The 24,583-nt window shown below is 36.9% G+C and overlaps 1 protein-coding gene across 1 annotated transcript; it reads left to right on the forward strand.

Moving 5' to 3' along the window:
* The first annotated feature begins 1,985 nt into the window (after positions 1-1,985).
* Positions 1,986-20,019, forward strand: METTL8 (methyltransferase like 8). Its single transcript, XM_009866752.1, has 9 exons — positions 1,986-2,137; positions 6,438-6,529; positions 11,450-11,838; positions 12,395-12,444; positions 14,907-14,970; positions 15,302-15,441; positions 18,441-18,547; positions 18,645-18,710; positions 19,862-20,019. Exons 1-9 carry the CDS (start codon positions 1,995-1,997, stop codon positions 20,017-20,019), a joined length of 1,209 nt encoding a protein of 402 aa, XP_009865054.1. The 5' UTR covers positions 1,986-1,994.
* The last annotated feature ends 4,564 nt before the right edge of the window (positions 20,020-24,583 follow it).

A 24,583-nucleotide genomic window follows, 5' to 3' on the forward strand; every position in this document is an offset into this window, starting at 1 on the left:
TGTTCTTATTGAGATATTTAGAAAGCCAAGAAAAATTATGTGACTAGCCTAGCAGCTGAATCATTGTATTTTATGTTGAATATAAATGCTGGCACAGGAAATGGAAGATACAGTCTCAGGTCTTTTTGAATGATTGAAGGAGGAAGAGGATTTGTAAACAGTTTACAGCATAATCCTGGAATCTTTATCCAGGCTTTTCGTTAATTTAATAATAACGATTTTCGATCCAATTGTGTTTTGGGGTTCTGGGGGATTTCCTGTTTGGTTTTGTTTTCAAGAACATTGTCTTTATGCAAATTACATATCTTGCAGAAATTGTCGTGTTGTGTTAATTCTAATCGCTTATAATTATTATTTCCTAATATTCCATATATGTTAATAATTATGCTATGAAAAATGCGTACAAATTTTAAAAAACAAAGCACAAACTGTGTGTAGTAATTAATGTACGAACTGGAATTGTTTTAGTTGAGCCACATTAAAAGAAAATAGCTAGAATAAACTTGTTAACATTAGAAGAGGTTTTAATTTTTTAATTAAAAATCACTGTATGATGATAGCTCATATTCTGGTAACATTGAAGACCCATCAGGCAAAAGTAATCAGTGTTTTTTGTTTGACATTGACAGCCAAAAGACAAACCCCATTTTATTTAGTCTTTGACAAATAAAAAGAATTTTTAATCTTTTTTTCTCTCTTTTTTTTGCAGGCTTAAAATAATAAACAGTGCCCTTTTTAAAGCATGATTCATTCAAAAGTACACCTTAAGTGACGAATTGTTCATTTAATTGAAGCAATTCCTTTGCCAGTCTTTGTATTGATGTGTACAAATTAATCTTTTTTTTAGTCACAGCACAAGACTTGTGTTGAAATAGTACTATTTTTCTCAACATAAAAATCTTCATTTTGTAATCAATTTGCGCAGAATGTTTTCTACAAATGTCTGTTTTTAAACTGTGCATGTTCTTTTCTAACAGCATTTTGTATTTTCGGTGCATTAAATTTGTATGTGTGGTTTATACAGAAAAAGCACTCAAAAATGCTGGAAAAAAAATAGGGCTAAGAATAATTTAAAAAATCATATGCAGAGCACTTGAAGGAAAATAGAACAAAAGCACATCAAGGTAAAAGTAGGAGGAGAGGTAGTTTGTTTTACTCTTCTACTAGAAAGCCTGCATTAACAAGAATATGAAAAAAACCACAAAACTCCAACAAGACAAAATGCTGGTACTAGCTACACACACTTGTTACCTTTTATTATTAATATTGTACAAAGAGATTCCAAGTAAAGTAAAATACAGCAATATAAGAGAGAATTATACATGTAATAGAAGAATCTCAAACGCTTTATAATTCACAGGAACAGAAATGTAACATTTAAACCCATTCATTTCAAAGAGGACATTGAACGAGGATCAGGAGAATTTATGGCAGGAGTTTTGGAAGGTTTCCTTTCTGCATAATGTTTACCTTTAAAAAAATATAAATCTTTAATTTCCGATCTAAAAGCATAAAAGCAGTCACAGTTTTAGAATGAAATCTTTGGAAGACGATCAGCTAGTGAGTGGGGTGAAAAATGTCAATCTCAATGACAGTAGGTGCCCGCTAGAACAAATGGTTTCTGTGCTGATGGTTTCTTGCTTGTCTTCTTAAAGGTACAGTCTAACACTTGGTTTATTGTCTTGCTCTGTATTTCTTTCTTTCTTCTTTTTTTTTCCTCCTGCCTGATAGGATTTGAAATGATACCAAATAATTTATCTCTCAGCTGGTTTCATTCCAGTAGCCTACTTTGTGATTATTTGGGCTTTCAGCACGCTGAAGACATGTTGCTATTTTCTAAAAAGCGTTTAAATTAATATTATAGTAAAAGATTATTACTGAAGTTGATACTGGTACTTGATTATTTGACCAGTTTCTCATGTAAGTGACATAAATAATTAAGTTACAGCAAAACTGTAATTTGAGTTAATTGTGTTTTCAGGTCTCTGAACAAAATGAATTTCATTACAAGGCTTTCTGCTTTCTGTCTGAAGAAAAGCAAGGTACATCGGAGACACCAAAGTAGTAGACGACCAGCTGTTCCCCTTGGATCACGAATTTTAACTGATCCTTCTAAGGTTTTTGAGCATAACATGTGGTGAGATGTTTCTTCAATGCTAATTTTAATATGTTTTTCTATATTATTTATTATGATGAGTACTGATGTGAGGGTGTGTGTATATATAGCAATGGACTGCCAGAACAGATGTTGAAAGGTGATACTAGAGAGAACTTGAGACTCTCACAAGTAACCTGACAGTTATGAGTTTTTGGTGACTTACATAAAAAGCTGCTGAGCAAGTAGTTAGTCATGGGATTAAAGGCAAAATGTTGTTATTGATCAGTAACTAATTAGGAGACAGAAAACGTAGAGGATTAGTCCATATTATAATGGCAGAAAGTTACTACTCAGGCAAAATAATGTTGCATATTGGATTAGCACTGTATTCTAAAATCAACACCAATTCAAAAGGAACATGTAAATTACTTGTATTCATGTAAAGGCATACTGAAGGTGTTTCAGATAGTTCAACAGAGATTTGCATACAGTGCACAGCTGTCAAAAAGTCAATTGAATCTTAAATAAGTGATATAATAACAGAGAAAACATTAACATGTAAATGTTAACAAGAACATGAATGGCCCTGATTTGCATCAGTACATTTCCATCTCAAAAAAGGTATTTTTATGATTAATGGAGGCTCAGAATGTGAGAATGCTAGTCAACACAGTGGGAAGACTAAGGCTGAAAGGGCTGGGATTTTTGACCATGGAATGGAGATGAATACAAAAATGAGTAAGTGATACAGGAAGCATTAGCAGGATTGAAGAAAATCTCAATCTATCTGGAAAGTCGAAGAATATCTACCCAAGATATTTGGAAGACTATGAATTTTTATTCCTGTAGTTCATAACTTAAGAATGGCGTAGCAAAGAGTTTGGGGAGTTTAGAAGCTACACCAAGAAAATATTTTTTTACATAATTTTAAAATATATTTTTGAATTCTATCACATGTCACTTTCGAGAGCAAGGATTTAGCAAAAGTAGAGAAGTGGCTGGATGTGGCTAACAGTAACCAAAAGAGTAACAGATGTCAAGTTTCAAGGCTTAAGCTTACTTCATAAAAGTAATTTGCAGTTCTTATATCTTCCTCAGAGGTATCCCATGCAGGCAGCTGTCAGAGAAGTTACTGAATAAGCTTTTGTTCTGAAATGAATTTTCCAACTTGCTGGATTTTTTAAAATTAGCAAGCAAAATAGACTACTAAAAAGAATAACCTTTGGTACATTTGACTTTTTAATCTGAATTATTTCAAAAATTTCTTTAATAAAATTCTGATTCATAAAAGGGTCTTAAGAGAAGAATTATGACACAGAAGATTGTCTTCTGGTTAATAAACTTATATCTTCATTACTCTTTTAGGGCTTAACTCATGAGGTAAGACGTGCGAATAGATCTGTCACCTGTTTCTGAACTAGATGTCCCCAAGCCATGGTCCCCAACACATACCACCTTAAGGACAAATCTGAAGTTAGCTGTACCTCTATAAATTCCTTGGCCAGGGAAGCTGGCTCATTATTGTGTTTATCTATGTTTATCTATATATATGTAGTGTGAAGTTTATCTCTGTGTTTCACAAATCTGTATGTGATGTAGTTCTTAAGCATCTTCCAGACTCAGGACCTCCTACTAGGTGGAAAAATGCTTTCACTATGTGAGTTTCAATTCAGATGTAGGCTCTATGGTCTAGGTAGGAAAAGATTTTAAGAAGAAGGCTACCCTTAATCCATAACATTGTATCTCGAAACTCAGTTTTGTTTCATTTCTAAATCTCCTTCCAAATAACTGATCATGTGTGGCTTCAGCTTTTCTTACTAGCATTTGATGACAGATTAATAGAGAGTTACCAAACTGTGATGTAGGTGGGATGGATCGTGAAGATGGGATTGAGAGGAGCAGGGTTGTTCTGAGATTGTATCTGCAGATGCGTCTTAGTTCACATGGGAAAACAAGTGAAACCAAGTTGGAGGAGAGGCTGCATGGAAGTTGCGAAGGTCTTGATAAATCAAGAACCTGGCTATGAAGTGAGGGGAGGTCCCTGAACCTGAAGCTGGCTGGATCAGCAGAGTCCTCACAAGGGAAACAAGGGGGATCAGGATGAGTGGTGGTTGAGCTAAAGGGGTGATGAAGGGTGAGCTAAGAGATCCATCTTCCCTAGCTTTGATGTATGGGGATTTATTTCCTTTTGATTTTCACTTATCATCTTTGGTACTTCATGAAGCGGCATCCTTCTTTTGCCTGTGTGTGAATTGGCAGGGGTCAAGAGCTGCTACCGTTGCTGCTAGGAATACTAAGCAAATTAAATTTGGGAACTAATGCTTTAGATATTTACTGTGGTGCTTTTCTGTCATTTTGAGAGAGAACTAATGAACGATGCTAAACATGGGAGCAAAAAATGTCTGCTTCTATTCAGGTCAGTAATTGGCATGGTTTTCATATGTTAGTTTTCAGAAATAATTAAAATCTATGTTAGCAAAGTTAATGGAAAAGGGATAAGTTGGATAAGCTGAATTGGAAGTAGCATTGCTTGGTCTCATGTCAGGCCTACTCATGGTAACAATTCCTGGTGTGTGGTTAAAATGGATACTTGCTTTGCTGCTGTCAATGTTAATCTTAAAAATGTTTCTGTGTTTAAATACCTCTGTGCCTACAATTCTGTATCCTGTCTTCCTGCCATCTTGTACTGCTGAAGGAGCTGCCTCATTTGAACTATGTAAATAGTTTGCTTAAGAACTACGCTATGTCGCCTCTTTTGCATATTTTGGTCAAGAAGTGCTGCTGTTGTTTGGGGTCTTCTGTGCAGAAATTTCCAGGAAAGAGCCAAGAGATCTTTCTTCAGTTTTATGAGTTTTCAAGGAGGGACAAAAGGAAGAAAAGTTGTTGATAAAGATGAGGGACTTCAGGCACCTACAGTATTGTGTGTAGAGCTCTGGCAGACACACCATGATGGATCAGAATTGATGGGCTAAAGCTTATACCACAGCAAGTCATACAGTCAGCCCTTCTGACGGGTGCCGTTGCCATCTGCATAGTCCTTGGTTTCAGCTTGCTAGAATAGGCAAGGTTGAAAACGGCGAGAGCAGCGAGGGAAGCAAGTCGTTCCAAGAGAATGGCTGCCTAGTAATGCTTCAGTCATTCAGTTTTAGTCTACTAACGCCTGTCAGAGCCTTGACACTGCACAGGGACATTTGGTATACGAAAGGAAGGGGAGAGACAACCTGCTGGGGACAATAATGAGAAATATTTCAGTAGAGATGCGGAAATCTAGTCTGAGGCAAGCAGACAAATATGTACCAATTAGACTCCCACAATTAACAAAAAAGAGGAACAGTGAAGGTCTAAGAATTAAATTACCTATATGTCACCGAGCATAGAACAGGAAGATGCTTGTTAGCTTTTAGAAATCAGCTCTCTTCAGGTTGACACCTTGTTCCTTTTCCCATAGTAACCAATGGAATTTTAGTTACAGGCTTTCAGTTAATTGATCTCAGTAGGATTAGGATCTAAAAGATTACTTGAATTATATTAACTGATTTATTCTGATTTCTAAAACTGTTCAGACTGTATGGTTTGGAGAGATAGCTGACTTGCTTTAAAAGCTGCTAGCAGCATGTTTTTGGGCACTCCCCCCAGACAATCTGCTGGGAAGGCACTTTAGTTATCAGGGTCAGATCTTGGCTTGGTTCTGTGACCATTTAATGAATAAATATAACATTTAGTTAACCACTTCACACAAATGCAGATAGACTCTGGAACAATTGCAGCACTGGTTGTCTTTTCTTAGGAATGCCTCATTCTTTTTTCTAAATGTTTGCTATCTCTGTTCCCCAATTAAGTAAAATCCTGTTCATCAATTCTACCATTCCACTTGAATAGGTGGATTTTGCCCCCTGTTTCAGGAACAGCTGATTCCATTGCTAAATGACCCTTGTTCTTTGTCATAAACATTTGTAATATAAGAAGTTTCTTACATCAGGGTGTTTGTTGCTAGGTCTATTACTATATTCAGCTAAACACAATTCTAATGAGATACTCAAAATACGTTCCTATAAACACACTCAATTTATAAGGTATGTGTTAACCCTATTATTAAGAAAAAAAATGCTCTTGGAAGATTTTTCTTAATCACTTAAATTTTACATAACTAGTAATTAATTTTTCTCTATCATACACTGAAACTTAGTTTTTAACTGTCAGTGTCCTTGCATTCATTTGCTTGCATTCAAAAAGAAAATGTGTTTTAGACAGTGTAGCTAATTTGTGGCTCTTTTTCCCTGAGAAAAAAAGATTATGCAAAACCCTATTTAAAGGCTGGTTCTTCAACTGCCTTTTGCAGGGACCACATGCAGTGGTCACAAGAGGAAGAGGAGAAAGCCAAGAAAAAAGCAGCAGAGAACTCACTCGTGAAAGTCCAATGGGAAGACCAAGGTAACAAATTCATAATGGCCTAAAAATTTCTATTTTAATGCTATTAATTAAACCATTTAAAGATGCTTTAAAATCCAGGAACACTCTTTTTATTTCTATATTCTTGTGTAAATTTGTTGGTTTGGGTTTTTTTCCCCCCTCTTTTGCTTCAAAAGATTGTCCCAAAATGTGTTTTCCTAGCAATCCAGTTACTTGAGCAATTTTGCATTTGGAAGGGAGGGGGGAATAGGCACTATGTAAAACAAGTACATCAGCATGGTGCACTTGCAAGTTCTGGCTCCTTTTGCAGCCCTTTAGAATAAAGTTTCTGCCGCAGGCAGCTAGAGTGCTGTGGGTGAAAGTTCCCATGTGCAAGTGCTTTTTAGTGATTTGTGGGCTGTTCAGAGAGCTGGTGTTTGTACATTGCACCATATTTCAGTTAAGTGCCATGAAAGTCGCACTGGTCCCAGCTGGTCCCAGCTCGCTGCCCTGGCCAGACCGAGCTGGGAGTGCTTCAGGACGCAGCGTGTTCACTTTGTGTGGAAGGGTTCCAATACATCATGCAGTCTGCTCTGTAAATGATTAAGGAATTCCATGCGTGTCTTCAGAGAGGAAACTTAATGTATTCTGCATTTCTGAAGAATGATAGCTCTACGTTCCAACTGGCAAACTAAATGCTAGGCTGAACTGTAGGATTAAAAAATTATACTAAAGCTTGGTATCAGTTTGGTTGTATGTAGAATACTGGGTTCTTAATTTGTTCCTTTACTGGAAGGATATTCTGAAAACAGTTACTTGGATGTCCTGGTCCTCAGTTTATTTAACCTATCTTGAACTTGTCAAATAAGACAGCAACATTATGATCCTGTACTCTGTTTCGTCAATGTAACTAGGGCACATATTGAAGTTTATTCGAATTAGCTGTGAACGTGTCTTGGATTGTGTGCCCTTTGGCATTCTGAATGCTCTGGGATTGTCATCCGTCCATTTTCTGTTACTTCTTGCATTCTTTATCTGGATGCAGGAGTCCAGTGTTTGCTTTTAAAAGTAAATTGCATCTGATATTTTCATTGGGTTGTATAAAAAGTTGAAAAAGAGCTCATAATTGAAAAGTAAGCTGTGTAACCATGTGGCTTGTGGAACCTTTCATTCTTCATCCACAATCAATTAGAACTTAGTCTGTGCTAGTGAGAAACGGAATAATCAGGCATTTGTCTATTGCCAAGAAATACAAGAATCCAAGGACATTTTGTATGAATGCCCCTCTGTTAGAACTTGAACAGGTGAGCATTGCTGATAGTGTTCCTTCAGCAAGCTTCAGCTTTGTTCTGCAAGTGGAAGTACACTTTGGCTGTTTGTTTAAAGAGTGAACTAGGCTGAAGCTAACGAGCAGGTTATTATTTTGGAGCCTCAGAAACTACAGTAAGGGGAAAAAGACAAGTCAGATTTCAACAATAATATTATATCACTAAAACATAATACTTCTGGTGAACCTTGTTAAATTAAGAGAAGTTAAACTGAATGAACTCATGATATTACATTTAGGAATTTTATTTACTTTTTAGCATGTCCACTTTCTTCTCAGGCATGCCTGGTAGTGTGTGACAGGTTATATTAAAGAGAAAAAACCAGTTGACTAAGGGATTTTTGTTTTTGTCTCAAAAGATTTTGCTATTTTTTAATTAGTTATTAATTTTGCTATTTTTACATGCTTTGGAAAGTTTAGTGCATATGTGGTTATTCCATGGTGGTGCAGGAGTGGAAGAATGGCAAGTGAAGTGTTCTTTCACTTGAACTGATGTAATACCAATACAATCCGAAAAGCTGACTTTAGCCATTGCTTTCCTTTAGTTCTGAAATCTGGAAAACTTGGTGGGAGTTTTAAGTACAAGGGTTCTGAGCATTCTTGTAGAAGAGCAGTGACTACAACAAGGGGTGATAATGATTTAAGAACCTTTTGAGTAGAAGGTTTGTTTTTATACTGAGCTATCTATGACTGCAACTCACACTAGTGAAATATATATGGTATATATGGTATATATGACCACAACTAGCTCTGCACTTATGTTATGAAACAAGTCTGTACAATTACTCTACATGACTGGGTCTTGCCCTTTAATAATATAATTGGATGTATTAAATGTTAACTTAAAAAAAAATATGCAGATTTCTAGGACAAGACATTCTGCCTCCTCCTTGCCACTTCCCACTGCTTGTCTGTGCCTCTAATGATAATTCTCAGCCTTGTTTATCTCTGAAAAGCTGTAGCAATTTTGGACATGGTATGTTAAGATTTAAATGAGAGGAGTTGGAGAAATGCACTGTATATTTACTTAGTGCATTTTTATTAAAAGAATTAATGGGTCAGTGTGAGTAGGGACAAAATAAAAAAGGCAACACATTATATGCTGTACCCTTAGCAATAGACATCAGGAGTAACAAGAAACGGTTCTGTAAATGCTTTGGGAATGAGTGGAAAAACCAAAAAGATTTGGTTTGGTACTTAGGAGAGACAAGGAAGGGAAAGCCATCAACAAAAGAACATTGAAAAGCTGTATTTCTTATCTTTTCATCAGCCTTCCTTTGAAAGGGTTAGCTGCAGTCCAGTGGCTAGCACAATTAGTGTTAGTGAGAAGGAGGAAAGATCTTGTTCTTGTACTGAGAAGGAACAGGTTGCAAAGTATGTCTGTAGAATATGTGGATGACTGGAAGAACAGAAAAGAGAGTATTTAGTTTTTCTAAAAAGGGAGTTGGGAAAAGAGAAGAATCAGAAAATTAGTTTCAATTCCTGGAAAAATACTGGAAGAGATAATCCAGAGCTTGCAGACACTGGTTTTGGAAGAACAAATGAGATGAATACTAGCCAAGAAATATTTTTCACGAATAAATCATGTAAAATCAAGCTAATTTTCTTCTTGGAGAAAGTTACAAGCCCTAAGGATAAGGAAAAAAAACAACAGACATGCTGAAATTTATCCTTAGTCAGGCTTCTGACTTGCTTTACTTGACATTTTCACAAGCAAGTTAGGCAAGCGAGAGCTAATGAAACTGCTTTTGGGTGAGTGAGTGCCTAGAGAGGTCCTTTCAGAATGAAAGGCTGTGCTGGACGCAGAAACATCTTGTTTCGTGTCTGGTTCTGCTTGCTATTTTCCTTAGTGACCTTAGGAAACAGGAGACTTGAAGATCATTTGAAATGAAGAGATGTTTCAAGTATGGTGAAGGACGGTGTTAGGAATCAGAAAGATCTGGACAAATTGTGGAAGAAAAGGATCTGAAATATATAGATTTGCTAAAAATAAATGCAGAATAATTTGCCTAGGAATAATTCCTTGAAAAAATACTAGGTCCTGGAACAATTGGCTAGGTAGTCATTTTGCAGATCTGAAGGCTGTGGTGAATCACTAGCTGAATCAGCAGTGTCATGCTGTTGCAAAATGGCAAGCTGGGAGTTATAAACAGGATTGCAGCCTGTAAGCCTCATAAAATATTCCTTTTACTCTGCCTTGATAATGCCTTTACCAGAGTACAGCACCCAAAAGTAGTAAATTAGTTGGAGAGAATCTAGAAAAGACAAATAAAAATTATCAGAAGTCTAAAAATCATGACCTCAGTGAAAAAAAAGAAGAGATAGATTTAGACTATCAAGAAGAGAGATTGTTTATGGGAGGCATAGTAAAAGACTTCAAATAAGTAAACAGGTGCTGCAAAGAGAACTGAGTAATCTTTGCTTTATCTGCTTGGTTAATGGAACAAGAATTACTGGGCTTAAATTGCAATAATGACATTTCAGGTTAGTTAGTGGAAAAGATTTCTAAATATGTAGACGGTGAAGAACTGTAATATGTTACTGAAGAAAGCCATCTGACCTAAATGAAAGGTAGTATTTTAAGAACAAATTGGACAAAGAGGCAATGGGTACAAGCTGGAACATAGGAGGTTCCACAAAAATATTAGGAAAAACTTTTTCACTGTGAGGGTGACAGCACTGGAACAAGCTGCCCAGGGAGGTTGTGGAGTCTTCTTGTTTGGAGACATTCAAAACCAACCTGGACACGTTCCTGTGTGACCTGCTGTGGGTGATCCTGCTCTGGCAAGGGGGTTGGACCAGATGATCTTTTCAGGTCCCTTCCAACCCCCAACATTCTGTGATTCAGTGAAATTTCTTAGGAGAAGGAGTATGAATTCCCTGACTGATTAAAATCTCTTCCAGTCCTATTCTTTGACATTCTAACATTCAGTGAGACTGTTTTATGAATTAAAAATGAACACAAAGGTCCATTGTAAGACCCTCTGAAGTGTTTTGAAAGTAAGAAAAACAATACGTTGCTTCTGACTGTATTGTTATTTTCTGTCAAAACTGCATTGTTAAATGTTTAAGAGTGGATTACTCTCTATTGGCTATGCAGTAGCATTTATCACTACAGTTCTGGAATCCAAAATTGGATTTCTGATGGTTCGATTGTTGTGGGGATTTTTAAATGACTAGCTACTAACAAATTTATAATTGTTCATAGTTTCATAAAGCATGAAATTAGTTTCACTTTAGTGTTTCTTGAATAGGAGAAGCATGGAGAACGGTCAGTCGAAAAGATGAAAATGCATTGCTTTTATATTTTAAGATATGAAAGCTTGTCTAAAAAACTTATGATTGCATATTTTGGTGGTACTGCTTTATTATGTCACTGCATTTCAAAAAAAATTATGCAGAAAGCCTGTCTGCTCCATCCTAAGTGACATAAAATGTGATTAAACCCTCATGGGAGTTATTCTGAGCACAGATTAAGGTAAGATCCAATATCCATATGGTTTTATTTAAATGTGTACTATGTGGGAAACTATGTACTTTTAAACTGTAAATTTGGGGTCCAAGCTCCATGTTGCTTTACAGTATTTTGTAGCTAAGCTCATTTTCACTAAGTTTTTGTTTTGCTTTAATTTCAGATAAATATGAGAGAGAAGCCAGTAAATATTGGAATGAATTTTACAAGACTCATAAAAATAACTTTTTCAAGGATCGCAATTGGCTGTTTCTGGAGTTCCCAGAAATTCTTCCAGAAAAAAGGAGAGAAGAGTTGAAAACAGAAGAAAGATCTTTCAAACACACAAAAATAAATAGTACCAACTGTTTTTCCCAAGAAAATGAAATGTTTGAGGAAGGAGAAAAATATTGGAAGAAAAGTTATGGAGGTGGTTCTACATCTGTACAGGGATACATATGTAAAACCCAAGCAAAATCTCTTACTGACAATCCTCAGGGCAAAAACTGTGGAGAAGAATTTGGCAGGCTAGAATCCTTCCCTGGCAGTGATGCCACTTACAGAATATTAGAGGTAATGCACTGCATGTATTCTGCCTATCATATACAACTCCTCTTAATTGCTCAAAAGCCTGGTAAAGATTCTTAGTAAATATGAAGAAAGTAAACATTTAGAATTAGATGTACAACATTAATTTATGGCAGAAACTTGTTTTTGCATTAAAGTTTCTCCCGAATCAGAATTTATGGCTAGATTATCAGTTTCTATTTTCACTGATAGCTGAGTTTCTGTTTCCTAAGTTCTGTCTTAAAGTGCTCTGTCTTAAAGTGCAAGTACTTTAAGTACACTTGGCATTCTTGCCAAATGGTGAAATTGGATGAGAATGTTGCATTTTCCGATGCGGTTTGAGAGGTGGATTCTCTCTTAACTTTAGAAAGGCATTGGAGAGAAACATGATCATAGAAGGGACTGGAGAATTGTGGTGTGAGCTGTTTATACTGCTTCTGTCCAATGTCCCTTCAAGTCTCATGGGTCTTACCTATCAACTAATTTAAGACAAAAAAAACCCCAAACAGTGAGATTTTATTTGCTCATTTATTTTAACATTTTGTCTCTCTTCTGATTTTAGGTTGGTTGTGGTGCTGGAAACAGTGTCTTTCCTATTTTGAAAGTTCTGTGGTACGTAGTGCTGGATTTTCAGGTCTGACAGTTCTGTTCTCATCGTCTTAATTTTCTTCAAATGTTGATGCTAGACCAATGCTGCAAGAAGTGCTGAATGGACTCTTTTACAGCCCTGAAATTCTGACTTCTTGTAGACCACAGATAATGTACAGATAACATTAGTACACAAAGACTCTTCATACTAGCTAACCCTGGCCTTGGGGAGACCATATTTGCTGAGAAGGTTTGTTGTCAGGTACATTCAGGCACCTGATTTCTTGTAGTTAATCTCAGGTAGGTGAAGTATTCTCTTGTCATCATAAAGCTACCAGATACCTCTTCCAAAGCAAAGTCAGAGACAACAGATAATGGCACGTGACCTACTAGTAAGAAGTTGTATTATTTCCGAATTTGGCTGGTGCACTGTCATATTGCTTCAGGTTTTAGTGTCAAGGAAAACATAAGTCTTGTATTGCATTACTTAATTCCCTGAAGCATCTTAATCCACTTAGTTTCCGGTTTTAGAAAAAGCTGTTACAACAGCATGTCCTCCCTTCCCTCTAGGCAGGAAGGTTTTATTGGAAAAGCCGTGTGTGTATTTTTTACTTGTGCCTCCAAGAGCTTGAGTACAGCACAGTTCATTATTCTATAATGAATTCTGATTACTGGCATCACCCCGATACAAATATCCTCCATTTTGCAGATATGAAAACAGAAAGCAAGAGGAATTGAGTGATGTATCAGGGTCATACATGAAACCTGTTAGTGTTAGCAATGCGTTGTCATCCCTAAACAAATGCTTTGCTTTAAACTGCATATATATAATGAACAGGGAGCCCCATTTCATGTGAAAAGTTTGAAAAGTAACACTATATAGGGAAAAGATACCATGTGGCTGTATTAAAAAAGATGAGACCATCTTTTGTGTTTTCCTCACAGGAGGCATTAGTCATAGGTTGGCATTTCTGATAATTAAGAATCCACTCATTAGATGTTTTTCCTGGAAATTTCTGTTCTTACGCACATCTTTCAGTCAATCACATTGATTGGTACATTGAACAACTCACACATTTGTGTTGTCTATGAGCTGATGGAAACATCTCTTATCTCTTAGCAGGCTTGATTTATAGCACAGTTGGGTTTACTCTGAATTTATTAATATAAAAATTGACTTTTGTATGCATATAAGAAGCAGCCAGTGTCAAGTGTGAGTATACCCTGGCTACAAAATTATTTTCCACTTAGGTTTGTAATGTAACTTTTAAACTGCTTCCCTTTGCCCCCCTTAAAATCTAAGTTACTGCTTTTTAATACAGTGCATCATGAAATCACCACCCAGATCAAACTGCATCTTTGTTTTAAGTTGACTTTGTACATAGCTCCTATTTTGCTTTAAAAAAGAAATTGAGATGACATCATAACAAGTTAGGTAATCAGCTTAACCTCTCCCAAGGAACTGCCTGGGTCCAAGGCCTGGCTGCTTATCCTCATCCATGATAAATATCTAAACTCACCAACTCTCATAGTGGACACAGAGCTGATAAAATTTTTGCTCAGCAACAGGGATGGAATATATTTTTGTCCACAAGGATTCTCCTGTTGAGTCCTCAGAGAGAGGTCACTAACTCAGTTGTGTATACTGTGAGATCTTACAGGCCACAGTTTGATTCCCTTTCTAAAGAAACTGTCTGTTCAAAGCCTCACATGTGTTTTAAGAGAGATTAATTGATTGCAAGTTGACACTGAAGTCATCCCTCAGTAGGTTTTGAGGGGCTTGTTCAGTTTCTCTTAAAAGAATTTTTTGGAGGTAAAAAAAATTTCTCTGTAGAATTACTAGCATCTGATGAATGGTAAGAGAAAGTTTGCAACGGGCTTGTTCTTGGATGGGGAAGGAAGGAAAAACACTGCTACAGAAAATTCTTACTCATCTTGGCTTACAAAACAAAGGGGATAATGGAAGGAAAAAACCAATACCACTCAGTCTAATCAAAAGTGCAGTAAGATGGCACATGGGAACCCAAACCTCTACAGAACTGTGGGTGACTTTTGCAACACCCCACTCCTGCCCAAATCATATTGCTAATTAAACTGCATAGATGGGCTAATGACAGAGACTTACTGCAGTGCTTCTGTAAGAAAATGTCACCTATTCAAGTCCATTTATGTAATCCAACACTAGGACATTGTCATCAATCCTGATAGCCCTCTGTGACCTTATTTCTTTTCCTTTTCCCTTCCTCCCTGACAAGGCTGTAATTCTCCTTTTTATACTGCCTGCCTGTTGGTATTCTTATGAATTTGTCTGCCCTGTTGGTTCATTACAACCTCTGTGGCTTTCCATGTGCTAGACATCAATAAGGCATGCTTGATCCAACCTGTGGAGAACCCCAAAGGGCCCTCTGTAGTTCCATGAACACTGATGTAGAGTTTCATCTTTTACAATAATAATTTTTTAACTCATGTTGGTTTTGTTTTCCTAGCAATACACCTGGAACCTTTCTGTACTGTTGTGATTTTGCTTCAGGAGCGGTGGAGCTGGTAAAGGTAATTCATGTGCTCGCTTTAGAGTACCTCATAAGCCTGTAATTCAGGAGGCTGCCAGGAAGCCATCTTCATGAAAAAGAATATGATGGCTTTGACAACTTTTAACTGAAGTTTTCAATATTCCAAAGAACAAAGTCTTACTCTATGCAGAGAGGAATGAATACCATCAGTGCGCTTGCTTCTCAGCTTGAGTAAGATACCAACAGAATAGGCTTTTATATGAGATGTTTTACAATGCTGAATAATTGAAGAAAAAAAGTTTCTTGAGTCACAGTAAACGTATTAACTACTACTGTTCTCTCTGTGCTTCTTTTCATCTTTTTCCTGACAGTCACATTCGTCCTACAATTCAGCCTGGTGTTCTGCCTTTGTTCATGATGTGTGTGATGATGCTTTACCCTATCCTTTTCCAGATGAGATCCTGGATGTCATTCTCCTTGTCTTTGTGCTCTCTGCTATTCATCCTGACAGGTAAATGAAGACTAAAGGGCAAAGCAAACGGGTTGAATCTCTCTTATCACTGGAGGTTTTCAAGAATAGCAAAATACGATGATGAATCTTTAATTTATTATTTAGTGATATATATCAAACAAGGTATTTTAAATGCTTTTTCCCATTGTAGGTTAATTCATTAATGAGCCTCCTGTCTCCCATCAAAATACAATGGGTATAGTGTAACTAAATACACCCGTAGTTTAAAAGTGACAACGACTCAAGAAAATTGCAAATTAAAAAAGCAGACCACTGGTCTTCTAGAAGAACATTATTTTTAATTATCAAACGCAAACATGTATGGTTTAGCACTTTACAGCATGTTGGTAAAGACTTAGTTTGCTGATTTAGCCACCTGCAAATGCTTCCACGCAGGCCTTTTGAAAGAAAATGCATTCAGAATATTGTAACTTGTTTGGATTAAGAAAACTTGATCTAATTTTCATGCATAGTGTTGAGTGCTGTTAACCTTGTTACTAGCGTCTCTCAGTGTCTAATGAACCAAACTTTATGGCTGTTAGGCTGTCTCGTTGTGAAAATGCCCTTTTTAAAAGAGAAAATTGCAAAAGAGGGCATGTAAATTAAACAACTTGATTCTTCCTTTAACTAGATCATATGAAGGGAAATACATGCTGTATGTGTGGTAATACATTTATTACTTTAAGGATGTTGTTAAAAAGGACTTGGCAAACAGAACAGTATTTGCCTAAGTCCGAGAAGTTTTTCCCTGCCTGAGTTATTAATGATTAGCTTTACAGAAAAATCTTTCTCATATAGGATATTGCTCCTTCCTGTTTGCTCAGAGATGAGCGCATGAGTCATTGAAAACCTGGGTCCAGATTTCAAAAACAATTCAAGCAGTAGACTTCAGATCTCTGTAACTGTGGTGATGCTGCCAGGGAGAAATCGGACAATTGAGACGCATTCATTCAATTGCTTTGCCTATAGAAGCACTAATCAGATATTCAGATGTTCTGTCAGAATTTCTGTGGATCTTTTCCTATTAGTCATTTCAGAATGTCTTTTGCGGGGAGAGATTTTTTCCCTCCCCATGTCATTATCTAAAGGCTGACATGGATGCTCTTGTGTTTGTGTATGTGTATAGACACATAGAGATTTCCATGTAATTATCTGTATTGTAAGACCGACTTTCCAAAGATTTGTTTGTCACTAGTGTTATCTCATAGAATTAAAATGAGTGCATAAAGGCAATTATAATCCAGATCCATCTTGCTTGGAATACGTTTTTTTCTGGAAACTTTGAAAGTGGAAAATGAAAAAGAAAACCCAGAGAATGGTGATGCAGAGCTTAGGTTCTTTGGAGACCTGGAAGTTATACAAGAGAGGGACACATTTGTATTCAGCACAATTGTTACTCAGTGTTTTCTCTTCAAGCTATCACGTTTAGGTTTTGGTAATTCCTACTCCTATACCCCATTTTAATACACTACAATTCTCCTAGAAGTCCCCTCTAAAAGTTAGTTGCAGTGTTTGAAAGGCATTAAACCTTCTTTGAAGTTTATAATTCATGTGCTCTGGTCCTACAGGATGAGATTTCTCAAAGCACTTTCACTTTTTGTGCATGTACATTTTTTAGTATGTGCACAAAACTTGTGTTTATCTAGGGAAAGTTTGTAATCCTGTTCACAACTACCTGTCTTAAACAGTCTCTTATTCTTAGGCTGTGCTGCCTATTCTGTCTGTGGCAGCACACGTGGTTGCCTGTGTGGAGCACGAGCAGAGAGAATGACTCCTAAAGCACTTGGCTTCCTCTAAGGGAATTCCATGCTTAAAAAGTGGATGCTGCTTTTTGTTCTTGTTTGTTTGTTTAAAGATAGGATATTATTTTCTGCTGGACTACCTCCTGTTTCTGTCCCTTAAAAATCAAAGTAAGATTCCTGCAATGCTGTTGTGTAAGGACCAAATTGCATTAGTGCTTGAGTTCTGACGTTCTTGGGCCACGGGGATAAGGCCACCTGGGAGACAGGGATGCTGTAAGGATGACAGTAAGGGTATGCTGATTTTGTAGAGCAAAGTAGGACTTACTCTTCTTTAGCTCTTTTCAGATACAGCACCCTGCCTTTCCTTTCCATTCATTTAGCATTAACTCTGGCTCCATATCTTCCACACGATCTGTCCGCTTCCCCGTGGGAGGAAGGGTTGGATTAGGCAAGCGGACTTTTCTACCTTGCAGCTTGTCAGGTGCAGACTGCCTTTTGTGGTCTTTCATGAATGTGGAAAACTTGAGTCCTTCAGTTTGTTCTGAAGTTATTAGTATTTTGCGGAGTAATGCAAATATATTTATAAGCTCGAAGGTAAGGTTAAAAAGTGAGAATGAAGATGCTCTGGTCCAGTGAAGAGGAAAGAGTACTGCATGTGGTGCTTATTCCTATTATGCATACATCAGGCTCGCCTAATCTTGATAAGGAAGAGCTGATGTTAGATACTACCAAGATTCACAAACTTGTCAGCGTTTTGGAGGGTGCAGGTTTTCCTTCTCTAACTAGCAGTATCTCCAGTTCTGCCAGATTCCTCTCCTGAGGTACTACTCAGATTCTTCTTTCCATCCTCAGTCATTAGGCATGGAGATACTGCTCTTGTGTGTGTGATCAATACTTCCATAAAGGCCCTTGATTTTGCTGTGTACAGCAAGAAGGCTCAGCCTAGCTCACCAGTGCACACAGTTCATTCACTGTTGGTCATGTATATGCCTGACCCATATACTCAAAAACTGTCTTTTAATCTGTTGAAGTGAAGGAAAGGGGCTCCTTTTCTGTTCCAGTTTGTGTTCTCCTACAGTTCCTTTTAAATTTTTGCTTTAGAGGCTTGTTTGTAAAGAGTTCACTAGTGCTTGGTGTTTTTGTAGTAAAATAGGCACATCTTCTCAGTGTAGTTTTGGAAATCTGTGTATGTTCCAAGCATTTAGAAAAAAGCAGTTGTATTTGCAGATTTCACCAGTATGTCATCTATTTTCTAAGGATGCAAGGGGTTGTAAATAGGTTGGCTAAACTACTGAAACCTGGAGGAATGTTGTTATTTCGAGACTATGGAAGATACGATACAGCTCAACTTCGTTTTAAAAAAGGTAATTCCTGAATGTTTTTGTAGTTCACTGTTCATTTTAATTATTTTGGAAAAAAAAAAGTGACCTGTCCTTTTTTATTACTGCTCTAATTTCTTAGGTCGTTGCTTGTCAGAAAATTTTTATGTACGAGGAGATGGAACGAGGGTGTATTTCTTTACCAAAGGTATGAAATTATGTAATTTTATAGAACGGTTTGAGTGTCTCAAGATTATTTGATTTATAAAAGCTTACCTTAGAACAGAAGTTTAAGGAAGGTTTTACTGGCTTTTTTTCTTAATTCTCTGCTTTTACAAAGCCCAAAGCTAACTGTCGCAGGAAAGTAATTCCCTTTACGTGTACCCTTGTTGTCTCTGGGGTCCTGCAAGATTGCTTGCAGAAATCACTGAAAATTTCTGTTTGTCTAAGCATCTTGTTCCTGATGGTGTGCTCAAATTCTGGTAGTTAAAGATGTACTTGATTTCTTTCTTAAAATTGAGATAAATATGCTCGGAAGTTTGTAGTGCTGTGTTATTTTGTTCTGCTATGTTGGTGAATATGAGCTGTGAGGTTGCTCTTTTCGTGGAAGCTAAACTTAAATTCCTGATTATGGATGCGATTGCTCTTTGCCTGCCCACTGACTTGGTTCTGCTGGGAGTCAGTTTAGACTGGTATGTTTTAGCCTAGCTACTGGAAATTTTGAAAATGAGCATCACAATAGTTTGGTTTTTTTCTTCCTTTTTTCTTGTTACCCTCTGCAACTTAGACTGAAAGCAATAGAGATGGATCAGGATTTATCGCAGCCAGAGTAATTTTAGAAGTGAGGAGGATCTAGGACATATATGGGAAATCACTTGAATTCAGAGAGCCTTCTCGGTTTTTAAATGTCTTGGTTTGTGCTTACTCATGATAAAGAAGCTTGAAGTTTTCCAATGCTGATTTACATGGAGGAGGTAATGACATTGGCATAGATGTGTGGATTGTCATTTGGCAGATGAAATAGCTTTGTCTTGATAATACATGAACAGTGACCAAATGACATGCATTTGTTTTCCTCAGCCCTGGCATATCAAATCTGCTGAAGAAAGGGGATCTGTGAATCTGTAATAACCAGTGTGGTTTGGGCCTCAACATAACATTTTTTATAGTAATATAAATCGAGAGCTGCAAAAATGAATTTCTAACAAAAAAAACTTCCTACAGGCAGTTTCCTTGAGCTTTCAGATCACAAACCAGATTTAGTTTAATTTTTGGCTGAACTGCAGGTTGTTAATTACTACAGTCTATAAATGTCTTTCTTTTTTATCAATTAAAATAATTCTTCCTATGAGAAAATAGATGAAGTATGGAACATGTTCAACTTGGCTGGGTTAACTGAAGTACAGAATTTAGTTGATCGGCGATTACAAGTAAATAGGAAGAAAAAAGTGAAAATGCAGCGAGTTTGGATACAAAGCAAGTTCCAAAAACCACTGTTGCTATCTGAAGAATCCTGAAGAAACCACTGGAAGACACCCGTAGAGGTAATTGCACTATGAACTGCAGAAACTGAAGCAAATTTGAGTACATATATTTCCTACAAATCTTGTGTTAGCCATCAGAAAGGAGAAATACACCAAACTGATTTTTTGGTCAACGTATATGTGAGAAAATGATCTGAGGGGGGAAAGAAAAAAAGCACATTTCTGACTTCTGCTTGATATACAATAAAAGGATATGCATTAATGTATTTCCAACTGTGACCAGGCACTATTTTGCTTCCTTGAATATGAATAGTTAGTAAGTAAAAGTATGTAGCTTGTTCCTGTTGAAATTCACAATATGTAAGAAGTTTTATACTGAAGCATAATTGTTTTAGAGATTAGAGAAGCAGTATCTGGTCTCACTATCACTGCGAGCTGTGCGGTGTTAATTTCTGAGTCACATCTCTTTTAACCATTGTGTGTCTTGCAACTGTATTTCCTCTTTGGAGGGAAATTTCTTGATGCATAAATAATGAAGACAAAATCTCTTTCTGGTTTGCATGTAAGTTATCATTTTATACTAACTGCATGTGATGTGCATAGGTAGCAGATTAGTGGTGGATATCAGCCACTGTGACTGACTTACTCCTCTGAAGTCTCCACTTTCCATCCTCATGCTCATCAGAAACGTGCCAAACTCACGTTGCTGTAACAGCTTAGTGACACATACATTATATTTAAAGTGCCATAGGTTGTAAACTGAACCTCATGTAGAAAAGAATTACCACAGTGTCGAAATAGCACTGTAACCAAGTAGTTAATATTTGCCTGGATAAATACAAGCATTTCAGATACAGTAGAAGGAGGAGCAAAAAGAGTAGTACTCTTACATTTTATTAGTGTTGTTATGGGGTAATGTAATCACCCTAAAATGGCAATCTGCATGGCAGCTGAGATATTTTTGTGTTTACAGAGGGAGACTGCTTTCTTAAGGCTTGAGTCTTAGAAAAAAATACACAATGTTTTCGTATTGACCCTGTGGAGAGAGAGTAAAATTACAGGACTATGCTAGTGTGTCAAGTGCTTTTAGGGAGAAAACTAAATTGCAAGCACTTCTTGAGATGCAGACCGTGATACTGAGGCTGTTGAGCTACTGTTTAAAGATGCCACTTCTGTTATTTCAGTGTAATTATACAATCACTTAGCCACGAGGAGAGGACACAAAACAAGTGAATGAATAAAATAAATCTCTTACTTCAACAAAGATGTAGAATGCATGTAATCTATAGCATCATGCAGTTTTGAGGGCCATTAATATAGTGATGCTCTTGAAGTCTCTTTTCTTGCTTTTGTTTTAGTGTGAAGAGTAAGCATGTCACAGCTGACAATGGGGTGTTTTTGTGTTTTTTTGCAAGGTCTTAGCTGCTAAGCTAAGCAGAACTGATTGTCTTCTAGAAAAAAAAAAAAATATCTAATTTTAGATGCTAAGTATCTTCATCCCCTTTGACCAAATGAGTGACCTGCTTAATTTCCATAAACCCAGCTCTGTTACAGGAATGAGGTGCAATAAGGAGTCTTTGAAGGCAGGATCTCATCCTGCATTTCTGGTGTATTCTAAACTCGCATTAGAGTAAGATGCTGTTTTATGAATTAATTGGCTTAGGAAGCCTTGATTAGCAATGGCATTATTGTAACCTGCAACAAAACTCTTGTGATATAAATCAAAGGTTAAAAACATTGCTGTGTTTCTTCAAGCCCCAAGTCTTAAGAGACTGTAGGATCTGCATGGGAAATGCAAATAAATATTTGTTTGTATTTTAAATAAGTTGCTACCCTGTGCTTCTACCTGTGACTTCTGAGTATGCATAGCTCTTAGTCTAGTACAAAGCATTTTCAGCTGTAGAATTTTCAGGGGGGTGACGGTGGTGATAAGCTCTTGAGCATCATGCAGTCTTATTCATGTGTGTGATGTAGATTTTCCATGTGTAGAGGCTAATGAAATGTTTGCTTTGGTTCTCACACTCATTTGTTGATTCTGGCAAGATTTTAATATGCTATGTTGTTAGTTTAACGAAAATGTGACATCAGAAGAAACCAAACCCTGAATTCTCATATGGCCTTGAGCAAAAGTGAGAAACTTCCGCACCTTGCAGCACCAGTATTGGCTGCCGCATTTAGAATAGTTGTGCCTGTTTTAGAAGTAGTAAGATCAGCTAGTATTTTTGAATGTAGAATATCCACTGTAAAGTGAACTCTAACTAGTCTGAACCGTTGTAAGATCGATAGAATGGGAAACGGACAAAGACGTTGCTCCCGGTAAGAATTTCAGAATGTGAATAGGACTTCCTGTATGTTGACTTTGTGGCATTTCAGTTTTCAAAAAGCTTAATCAAGGACTTGTTTTTAAAATACTTTCAAAGCACCTGTATTAGTTGGGGAAATATTGGCAAAAAAAAGTCCAGTAGGACTGCTGAAATGAAAGAAAGGAGGCGCGGACAACTATATAGGACATGTAGTTTGAAATGACTTGTTGTTAATTAATTCCTGGGGAAAAGAAAAATTAGGATGTTGCAAACAAAGTGTGCCCAGTGTAGAAAAAGGATAATATAAGTTTCACTTTTGAAATCTAAAGTTACTTCTTCAATCAGGTATGTACCTGAAACCTCTAATTATATAAATTCAAAGTACATATTACATAAATACTAAACATTTTAATTGTTAATTGCAAATTATTTTTTGTTGGTTCAGTATGACTTCCTGTGCTGGTAAAGCAGACTTGTGAATGTGTGCAAATGGCAATTAGAGAAAGACAGTCTTTTTAGAATTGAACTTCAGCTTCATTGGCTTTGGCTTGCTTTATCAATAGCGTGTGCTTTTTGGCCATCTCCACTGGTATCACGTTACATTTATGTCCATGGATACATGAGAATGGTACTTGCTGGTTTAGACCTTGCTTAGATTTTAGGCAAGTACAAGATAGCTATAAAGTAAAGAAAGTAACTAACCTTTTTTCCTACACTAATTTTGAAGTATCTAGTCAGTAACAATTAACTCATAAAAAATGTTGTTCTATTTCCAGCAAATCCAAGGCAAGTGCTTGCACCATATCTACAAATCCACTGAATGTGAAGAGGACAACCAAAGTGCAGGGTGGATGGGGAGACGGCAGTAACTCTTAGTGATACTAGGGAAAAGTTTCTTGTATCGGAAACTGCTGTTTCTATTTTGTCTCTTACTTGCAACTTGGCTGATCTGCAGATTCTTCTGTTTAATGATGACTAATTTGTAACAAACCATCCTGAATTTTGTATTAAACACAGGTGGAAACCACTTAACATAAATTTTGCTACTTCATTTTGACTTGTGGTGTGATCTTTATTCACTGCTCTGCTGTGCTCTCTGATCTGTTGACATATGCCTCATTTCCCCTTTTTCCTGTGCATAGTAGACAATTAAACAGTTTCCACAGGAGCTATACACAAACATTTGCAGTAAAGTTTGCGAGCTGGGTTATTTCTAGGATCGAAGCAAGAGAGTGTTACTTCCTTCTGTACAGAACAGATTGCCTTTTCTTTTTGTGTGAATGCAATGAATTGTGTAGATGCTAAATTAATATAGTGTGTTGCCTGTATTTTTTAATTATTTTAAGCCAAATATGCTTTAGGGTGTGCTGTTTGTAATGGCAGTAATAATAGATAATTCATACAGAAACCTTTTCTTCTTTGTAGAGGATATGGAAATAAACCATATATACATATTTTAAAAATATTAAACTTTGCTGTTGTTAATAATACAGGTCACTTTGCCTTTCAGTATTTGTAAACTTCTCTCTGTTTAGAAGAAAGGTTGTACATAGGGGCTTTTTACATCAGTTATGTGCCAGTTTCCCTACTCTTGAGAATCAGCCGTAAATGGGACAAGTCTAAGTCTGCTAAATGCAATTACAGTCAGTGTATAGTCAGTAAGAACTATATGGGTCGCCATGGGCATCTTAGCAGGTTCTTTGGTGTAGCTGCTTATCCAGGCATGTAGGGACTCAGCTTTGAGCTGAGAAGGAAACTCCTCTGTCCAGTGACCACCCTCCACCTTTTGCTATTACCACCAAACTAAAAGAGCCTGCCTGTTTTGAAAGCAAGAGCCATACAGGCAGGAGCAGAGGAAGACGAAGATGCAGCTTGAAGGAGTGAGTGTTTCCTCTGGGAACTGGGTAGGAAAAAAGCTTGGATGGACTGACAAAGCAAGAAGAACCAAACAGGTAACTGAGGAACAGAACACCATGGGCAACATATAGGGAGAAGATGTGTAAGAGGAAGAAGGGGACTGATCTGTGACAGAAAACAGGTGAAACCTGGGTAAACAAACAAATTGGGGTAAGCATTGGAGGTGAAAAGACCTATCTCCAAAGTCTTTTCCTCCCAAGTACTGTATTTTCACGTCTTAGTGGAACATTATAGGCTTTGTCTTTCACCCATATGTACACAATGTATTTCAATTTATTACAAAGATGGAATGTTTCATTTGTTGTAGTTTATATGTGCTGTGCACATGTTTGCAGCAGTGCATGCAGGTTTATGATAGACCTGCTTTTGCTTTTTCC

This window comes from Apaloderma vittatum, unplaced genomic scaffold (assembly GCF_000703405.1).
Source record: "Apaloderma vittatum isolate BGI_N311 unplaced genomic scaffold, ASM70340v1 scaffold21543, whole genome shotgun sequence".
In the NCBI taxonomy this organism is placed as follows: Eukaryota; Metazoa; Chordata; class Aves; order Trogoniformes; family Trogonidae; genus Apaloderma; species Apaloderma vittatum.